This window comes from Anarrhichthys ocellatus, unplaced genomic scaffold (genome assembly GCF_004355925.1).
Source record: "Anarrhichthys ocellatus isolate YVR2014 unplaced genomic scaffold, GSC_Weel_1.0 scaffold26, whole genome shotgun sequence".
In the NCBI taxonomy this organism is placed as follows: Eukaryota; Metazoa; Chordata; class Actinopteri; order Perciformes; family Anarhichadidae; genus Anarrhichthys; species Anarrhichthys ocellatus.
In genome coordinates, this window is record NW_022280056.1 from 3,407,700 (window position 1) to 3,416,660 (window position 8,961).

The 8,961-nt window shown below is 41.3% G+C and overlaps 1 protein-coding gene across 1 annotated transcript; it reads left to right on the forward strand.

Annotated features, from left to right (window-relative positions):
- Positions 1-1,495: 1,495 nt before the first annotated feature.
- Positions 1,496-8,728, forward strand: atf7ip2 (activating transcription factor 7 interacting protein 2). Its single transcript, XM_031861865.1, has 13 exons — positions 1,496-1,544; positions 2,495-2,710; positions 3,790-3,865; positions 3,994-4,125; positions 4,676-4,744; positions 5,019-5,053; positions 5,167-5,207; positions 5,294-5,340; positions 5,615-5,660; positions 5,913-5,992; positions 6,196-6,315; positions 6,401-6,588; positions 7,634-8,728. Exons 2-13 carry the CDS (start codon positions 2,511-2,513, stop codon positions 7,845-7,847), a joined length of 1,248 nt encoding a protein of 415 aa, XP_031717725.1. The 5' UTR covers positions 1,496-1,544; positions 2,495-2,510; the 3' UTR covers positions 7,848-8,728.
- The last annotated feature ends 233 nt before the right edge of the window (positions 8,729-8,961 follow it).

The window sequence follows — 8,961 nt, forward strand, 5'->3', positions numbered from 1 at the left end:
AAAGAATGAACTTGATTCTGCTGCTGAATTCTGCTGCTCTAATCTCAGAACAACATACTGGGCAAACTTCCAACAGATTCAGGACCAAAGACTCATCTCCCCTATGAGAATATAAAGGTGCTCTTTTTCCCCTGTTGAATCCTGTTGATCCATCAGATAGATCTCAATAAATGTATTTTACGATGAATAAATTCTCTTTGTGTGTGACATATCTGTCATTGAGTCAAGTATCCATCCATACTCATTATACATAGTGTCTGCTGGCCATTTTACACCACCTCCACTTGCTTGCAGAAAGATCAATATTTCGCTCTCTTGCATGCTGCAGTGCAAGATTACTGCTTTCTATATCTTTATATTCAAAAGATAAAAAATAATCTGGGGGAAGGAATAGTCATCCATGGCAATTACACTGTATGTAATGCGATTCAATTGCTACAGTAATGAGGAATGTTACTATTTATGCCACCCTCTTTACGTCACCCATGATGTTATCGCTGAACTCTGCTTGTTTGACTTGTATTAGTTTGTTTCTGCACTGTACGTTTGCTCTGGTTTATGCTCTTAGATGCTTGTGTAAACAAGGAGATGCACGTATGACTTCTGGTGACTAGTAGTTCTCTTGAATACCTACGTTGAATACACTTATTGTAAGTCGCTTTGGATAAAAGCGTCTGCTAAATGACTGTAATGTAATGTTTATATTTTTATCATGTCACTGTTTTGAAATGTTGTGAAAGTCTCCAGTGATGTGCCAAGTATGGAAAAATAATTATACAATAGTACCGAGTGAGTCCCATAATACTGAATACTGAAACAAGAAACATTGAGTTTGTCTTTAAGATATTTATTCTCTGGCCAGAGAAGGCTTTCATCGTCATACAGACTGCAGTTTCTGAGATGCTTATAAGCATCTCAGCACACAGGGTGGGGGAACATCAGGTATTTACATTATCACAATTGATCAGCAGTTTCAAGCTCCCCATTGACCCCTCCATCTGTCTCTATTACCCTTGATTACTACTGGGAACATTCTCTGGTTAAACTGCACCCCCATTGAGTTACTCCCTCTTATCAAAGCAAAGGCGCGAGATACCCCATATGGTCCTGTTACCACTCTCCTAGGTACACAATCATATGTCACATTTATAGTTTTGTTAATGAGTAAGGCACATAAACCAAGTCACAGTAGAAATGTACTAGCACAGGGACAATTTTCTATCACACAAGATATTCGGAATAGCCTATACTATTAAAAATACACACACACACACACACACACACACACTTGACAAACATTTTGCAGTCAAAAAAACTTATTTTAATTTTACACAGCTACACACACAGTATGATCGTAAAGATACGTGTCAGGAAGACTATTGACATCTATTTGCTTAGTTTCAGAGCAGACTTTGCTTTTCTTTAATCTAATTTCTCAATATTTTCTCAACATCTTTTGAAGACGACGCTTTTATTCTGAAGAAACTGAGCCGGAAGTGCTACATATTTCGGTGGGCGGAAGTTGAACGTGAAAGCTCCAGCAGGTAAAGTTAACATGTTTTATTAACAGACAGCAGTTAGACGTTTTTACCTTGTTGCATTTTAAATCTTTTGAACGTAGCAGCTGTATGGTAGCTGTCTTGTACGCTAACGTTAGACAGCTTACTCTTTGCTAAATAGAGAAATATTTCGCTGAAGCTAACTTACAGTTTAGCTAGCTAGCTAACCCAGTGAGTACCTTAGACTATCGAAACAATAGAGCCACTAATCACTATCATTAATTCTGCAACGAACATCAATAGCGAGTAAAATATGAAAGTGAATTGATTTATAATTAGTTATCCTGCAAATAAAACAGTGTATTATTGTTCTTTGCATGATACATTGCTCTTTTATCTAACTTTTGTGTCTCTGTTGATATTGCAGTTATAAAGCCTGGTAGACTCATTGATCGATACATCACAATACATGCTCATATGATGCAGGAGTGAATAATAGCACACAGTGTTATTCTCCATGTTGTGTGTGTGTGTGTCAATAAGGCTGAAACTCAAAGCATGTTGATATGCAGTTTGTTTTGTAGAAACGTATATTCGTAAAACTAAAACCCCAATGCAGAGAATACATTTCATACGTAATTGCTTCCTTTCTTTTGGTAAACGCATATCTGAACAGTAGTGGGTTAGGGTTACAAGAGTGTGCCATGATATTGCTATTGTTGGCAACATGTTGTACAATATTTGCACTGCGTCGCATCATAGAGAGCTCTGAAACAAAGAGTTCAATAATGTAGGAGTGAAACAAAAGCAACCGACTGTTATTTATGGACTAACGACTGTGTCAGCCCCCCTAACCTCACCTTTTACTTTCCCCTAACTTAACAAAACTGTGTATATTTTGTCAATCATATTTTACGTAGTCATATCTTATGCATATTCATTTTATGTTCTCTGTAATATTGTGAAACTAAACTACACAGCTTTTGTCTCGACAGTACACCGCTGTAGAACATGGCAGACCACACAGGCTCAAAAAGACCAGCTCCAAAGAGGAGAAGGCCTCCCAACAAAGGCAAGAGCCACAAACAACACTCTCACGTGCAAAAAGAGACTCGCGTGACCATTGGATTGGCCTTTGAAAGGTGGCGTGAACTGAAAACAACAAATGGATTGAAAACTGATGCAGAGGTGGCCCTGAGTCTGCTGGATGTGTGAGTTAACTTCCGATAGCTTCATGTTTGCAGAACCGCTTCATACATGTTTGCAGCATGCCAGTTGCCCCCCGCGGCTAATCTCGTTAGGAGCAGGACCGGTCAGGCAAATGGTTGCAGAGTTGCATGAGAGATGGATCTGAGGGGATGGATCCTCTGAAAGTCTTGTGAAGCTCTGTGCTGGCAGGGGAGAAAGTGTGTGTCGTGGATTGCGTCTGTCTACACCTTTCCCCGGGTCAATAGAGGAAGCTAGCTGCCACAAGAACCGTAGGGGACCGATGACCATTGTAAACGCAGGAAATGGTGAACATTGAGTAACGCTTGAAGCTGAATGATAAATCGCAGCATTGTTCTGCCCCCTGGTTGATCCAGTCCTTACATTGTTATACAAAAAAACCTATAGGCTCAGTAAAGCCCTCTATACTCTACAAACCATATTTTATAAATATGCACTTTCCTCCGTGTGTGTAAGCCACAAAACAGTTCTTACTTTTTTACATCACAAAGGAATCTAACTGGGACACGTTGTTTGTTTTATGCGAGCTGTAACCTCATCACTGCATGCTGTTCATGCAGTGTTTTGAAAGTAATTTAATAACTTGCTTGTCGATCCGACAGCTGTTTCAGAGATGTAGAGATGTAGTGGGAGCATGTAGTGAGACAGTCGAGTGTTTAAAGGGGTAGACCATCCAGCACAATCAAATCTCTCTTACCAGCTTTGCTTTCTTGCAGACATTGAACTCTTCCTCATTGCTTTTTTTTTTTTACTGCGTCTAATGTTTGTTGCTCCAGCACATTTTTCTTCTGGTCGGTGCTTGTACAACTTAACGCTAGCGCTGGAAATCTTCCTCAAAACCATTCTCTGTGTATCCAGACAGCAATCATTGAATCCATTACAATCCTGTCCAATCACTGCATCCGGCCTGAATGTATTGATTGGCCGGCCTACCTGCCCGGGGGAGCGTTGGAGAAAGAGTTGGCAACACTGCTCTGGGTTTTCCCGTTGGATAGTTTTTAAGATCTAGCTTACACTTGCTCGTGAATATTGACATTCTGTTTGTCTGAATGTCTGCCTGCAGAATGCAGAGGTCGCCCGCCTCCAGCCCAGCTTCCTCTGGAGCCCCTGCTAAGAAGCTTAAATTCTCCCAATTGGAAGTAAGAGACCCTATTTTATGATTATTAAATGCATTTACTGGATTATAACTATAATCTGCAGTTACTGAATGCAGCGCTTCCATAATGCTTGTGTGTGTGTTTTATTTTGTGTGTTTGTGTGTCCGCAGGTGGAGACGCTGATCGAGCAGGAGGTTCACGCCGCAGTGCAAAAGAAAGAAAGCAAGCTGCAGGGTTTAATAGAAACTATTCAACAGCTGGATCGGGCTGTCGACTATTCAAGCTCCATCCAAACGCTGGAGGTCGGTGGACGTAGTGTGCTACACGTTAGACTGATACTGCAGGGACTGACAAAGTTTCCCCCCAAATCAACACCTTTATGGGAGTTAGGCAGTGGGGGACTAATACACTGCTAATTTGAATTTTATTTCTTCTTATGTATGCACGTCTGACGTTCCTTCTTTTTCTCTCCTGCCCTAATTATTTCATTCCTTAATTTCTTCAAACTGTTTTAGATTCGTCTCTTCTCTTCCCTCTTCTTCTCTCGTCTCTAAATTTGACAGCTGCTGGTAAATCCTCGGAGCATCCATTCTTCTGCTGTCTAAATCTGTTGTTCATTGTTCATCATCAGTTTTTTTACCCATTAGATTAAAACCTCTTGAACTGGACACAGATGCTTACCATCATAACATTCACCTTTTTATGCACATGTTTCTTAGTCTGCCATTTCTTTTCTCTTTAAAGTAAAAGAGACAAACGTGAATATCTTGTGCGTACGTCTCAAAGGCACATTGGTGATGAAGAAGATCTTTAACCCAATAAATCTTTACAGAATATTCCTCTCTTCCTCAGGCTCGAATTAACACGGTAACCAAGAGAGCAGAAGCAGCGATCGCCTTCATGACGGAGGAACAGAAAAAGGTTTGATGCACACAAACACACGAATTAATGCAGTCGATGCATATGTATGGACTGACATGCATGTTCAGCGTCAAAGCTGTTTTTCACTCATGCATTTAGATTTTTCCGGAGATATGCCCAAACACAATATATGAATTGTTTTAACTTAACTGGTAACTTAAGGTAGAACATATGATAGATACACTCCATAATAATGTTCAGTTTGAGATGCAAACACTGTTTATGTGAGCGTAACGAATGCGTAACGAATCTCTCAAAAACATTTGCCTTTCAGAGCCCAATGCCATCTCTCGTTAACGTAAAGACCAGGTATGTAGAAGCAGGTCCAGGTGGATCAGTGCGGTGTGATAGTTCAGAAGGCTCTGATGGGAATTATTACCTTTTGTTTTTATTTGCGTTTGATTGGATGTCCATCTCTGCAGGGAGCACTCTGAGGATGAAACCCTGGAGGCCGAGTCACAGAGTAAGAGCCTAGCGGGCGGGTGCGCTAAAGAGTATTTGCGTTTGTGGGTCGCATGAGTATTCATTATATGCAATTTTATTTTTCAGCTGACATGAAGAGCATGGACGAGAGCGGAGAGGTCTTTGAAGCGATGGTGAATATGCAGTTATTTAACTTGGAATAATCAGCTAAATAAATCTTAAGAATGTCTGTTTAATCAGCACAAAGCTATCTTCACAAAGGTCTGTTAGTTGTAGTTTGGACAACAGTTATTTAGCAGAGTTGAGGCTTTGATGTATTTTGTAGTCTTCCATGTACGGAGAGAAGATTGTTCATTTGCCTTTGAAAGTTGTGTCTTGAACTGTTCTGAGTTAACTAGACATGTGCTGTCAACATTGAGCTTAAGTTGATCGATCTTTTCTGTCCAGGAAAACACAAAAGAGGCCCTAAAGAAGATGCAGGCTGATAACGAAGGTAATGTATACACACACACACACACACACACACAAAGTGGATGTTTGAATAGCTCAAGTTTAAACGATGTAATGTAGCTTCTGGTGACACGATACCGCCTTGCAGTGAGAAAAAGGGACACGATAAGCTGTTCTAATGACCCAAATTAAATAATATGAGTCAGTGAGTACATGAATTAATAACCACATGCTTTCTTCCACTCTTCCCTGTCCCTTCCTCTGTTACTTGTCATTGCACATAATCCATGTTAAGCTTTGACGGGTGCCATAACGGATTTAAGTGAGGATCTGTCTCCTCCGGTTCTAACCCCTTATGGTTCTCCAAAGGGTAAGGTAAGGTGTTTGTATTATTGATATCCATCCTCTTCAAAACATTCCACGCATAAATATGTTATGTGTCGCTAATGTCAATTTGCATTTTTGTATAAAACCCTACATCCCCTTTTCTTTTTGGCTTTGTTTTCACTGTTGATGTGTATTTTGTGTTGTGCCTTCGTTTACCGACGGTGTTACGTTGTGTGTTGTTGGAACTTAAGGTAAAGAAAGAGCCAAAATATAAGCAGGAAATACAGAACAATGTTGTGGAGCTCACGCAGCGCGAGGAACCGAAGGCTGGGCCGGTGAAAGTGGAAACCAAGCACACAAACTCAGAGCGGGTAATGCTCACGCTAACCCACGTTTGTAATTCACTTGACTGTTTGCTACTCTCATTAACCTCCACTGCCTCCTTTTGACCCCAAGGACAAGGTCCTGTATCCCCCTCTTCCCTCCAATCCCTTCCCCTCCACCCTGAACATGGAAGCGGCCAAGTACAACATCCCCCAGATTCTACAAGTAAAAATGGCTCTCATCAGGAGACCCCCTGGCCTCTCTGTGCTCTGGTCAGTGGAAGAGAAAGACCCATCTAGGCCACCCATGGATATTTACAGGTGAGAACTATCAGAGGTTGAGACATTCTGGGTTCAGTAGGCAGCTTTCAGCCCTGCGACTCACTGGATAAAATCACCTTTACACAATAGTGTAGTTATTTACCATTGAAGGGACTGCCTCTCTTTCACAGTGTTTGTCCCATTCCAATGGCTCCTCCAAATGGACACGCATCAACACATTGACGTCTTCAGATGTCTTGTTTTGTCCCACCAAAAGTCCAAAACCCCGACGTATTTAGTGCAGGACTATATATGGCAAAGGAAGCAGCAAACGCTGCAAATGAAGATGCTTAAACTCGAGAATTTGAACCATTTTAAGTTGCCATTAAAAGGCACAGAAACGGTTAATCAAGCATCAAAAGCATCGACTAATTGATATGTGGACTAATCGTTTTAGTTCTCGTAGAGTTGCATGACTTTAGATGGCGATATCTGACGGCTGTGCTATTGTTATGGAGTCTTGGTTCGTAAAGATCAACAGATCGTTGGTTGTTTGTCCCGACTGTTCATTTACATTTTCAAATTCTTCTTTAAAAAGATATAACCAACATATGTTTTTGGGAGTGTACCACACCAAGGCCATGTGGTCAAATTGAAATCATTTATTTAAAATGTGAACACAATGGCTGATTTCACTGGTCAATTGAATGCAAACTGTTAAAGCACCACTAGATGGCAGGAGCGTGCTTTACAACATCAGAGTGAGTTTCCTCGCCTGCAGAAATCACCCAAATCCTGTTCCTGTCCCAGTCAAATCTATCTGTTTACGATGCCTGCGAATATCTCCTTATTCGCTTGTTTCGATCGACTTTTGATTTTGAATCAAAATGGTGACGGCCGTACTCTCTCTCAACCAGGTTGGTTACAGGAGTGCTATCTTGTATCTGACTGAGAAATGTACTGGAAGCAGAGTTCAGTTCTTCACTGCAGCTCTCCTTGTCTTCTTAGTCTTTTTTGTAGTTGCTCACTTTTTCCTCATTCTGGTGTTCTCTCTCTCTCTCTCTCTCTCTCTCTCTCTCTCTCTCTCTCTCTCTCCATGCTGCAGAGTCTTCATTAGCGTGGAGAAGGAGAAGGGTAGCAACGTCTTCCCAGCCTGGACCATTCAGGTGGTGGATGCCAAAGACAAAGAGCCGCCCATCTGTCATGTGATCAACAAGTACCAGGCCGGGCGCAAGATTTGTGTCGCTGTGGTGGGCAAAGACGCGTTTGGCCGGTACGGACCTTACAGTGAAGTTGTGACCGTGTCCTTACCTGACTAGTTGGGAGGATACAAGCGGCTACTTCAAGAGCGATTCACCCGCTTTCCACATGAAACGCTGTTTACAAGTGCCTTAAGGTTGATAAAACGGAGCGCGGCCGGGAGGATACAGATGTGTTTTTTTTTGGGGGGGGGGTGGGGGGGTTGTTTTTGAAACGTCCAGCAATGATTACAGTTCTAACAGAAAGTAAATATCCATGTTTACGGCACTTCTTTCTCTGGTTGGTTGTGCGGCACTCGTGCAGATGTTGGTTATTAAGCCATAAATAAACAGTTTATTGTGAGATTCACTATGAAACAATTTTTAAAGGTCAAAGTTTTTGTCATGTATAAATGTTGAATTTTTTTTTACGAGCCATTAAAGTTGAAAGTGTTTGAATGTATGTTCTGTATGATGAATTTTTGGTTGTTTATAAAGTGAAAATCTCATAAAATTTGAAAGGTTTCTTGCTTCTTTCTGTTTCATATAATGAATCAAAGTCTCCTGGTCAGACTGAAGCATGTACACGTGTTATTACCTCACGGAGGATTGCTTTAACAATAAATGCTATTTGAATTAAGTTTGAGATTATTAAAAGTCTGGTGGCAATAGGTGCTCTTTGCCATCAACTACCTGATGTGGTGTGATGAATATGGCGATGCTAGTGTTTACACCGTAACCTCATAATCTCTGACGCGTTTTGTTTGTTGTCGCATATTTCACGACTCTCACCCGACACGTGCAGCGCATTGATCGTAAATGTAAAAGCTTAATTTTATGCTGGAGTTGGACTCTAATCAGATGCAGCCTTTGAACCAAGGATTTGTGATGTGCGACTCTTAACTGTAACTATAATGGAAGTAGGCTTGAATTTGAAATTTGCAAAGTACCATTGATCAGCCACCCAGCAGCAGACAGAGGGAGTTGTCCAGTTAAATCCAGCTGAGGCTGATGAAGCGGTTTTCTTTCAGGTGACACCACACAGCCTTTCCTCAGTGACGCTCCACGACAAACAATGCAAAGCTTTTATTTCACGTGTACATACTGAGCTCTGATTGTGCTCTTGGATGCCTTTCCAGATGTTTCCTTTCCCCCGCTTGATAGAGCTCTGCTTTCTTGCCAGCTGGCAGCAGTC

Coding starts and splice junctions, on each gene's coding strand:
- atf7ip2 (XM_031861865.1), top strand. CDS start 2,511: ATGGCAGACCACACAGGCTCAAAAAGACCAGCTCCAAAGAGGAGAAGG. Junction 2,711..3,789: donor GCCCTGAGTCTGCTGGATGT/GTGAGTTAACTT, acceptor GTCTGCCTGCAG/AATGCAGAGGTCGCCCGCCT. Junction 6,316..6,400: donor AGCACACAAACTCAGAGCGG/GTAATGCTCACG, acceptor TTTGACCCCAAG/GACAAGGTCCTGTATCCCCC.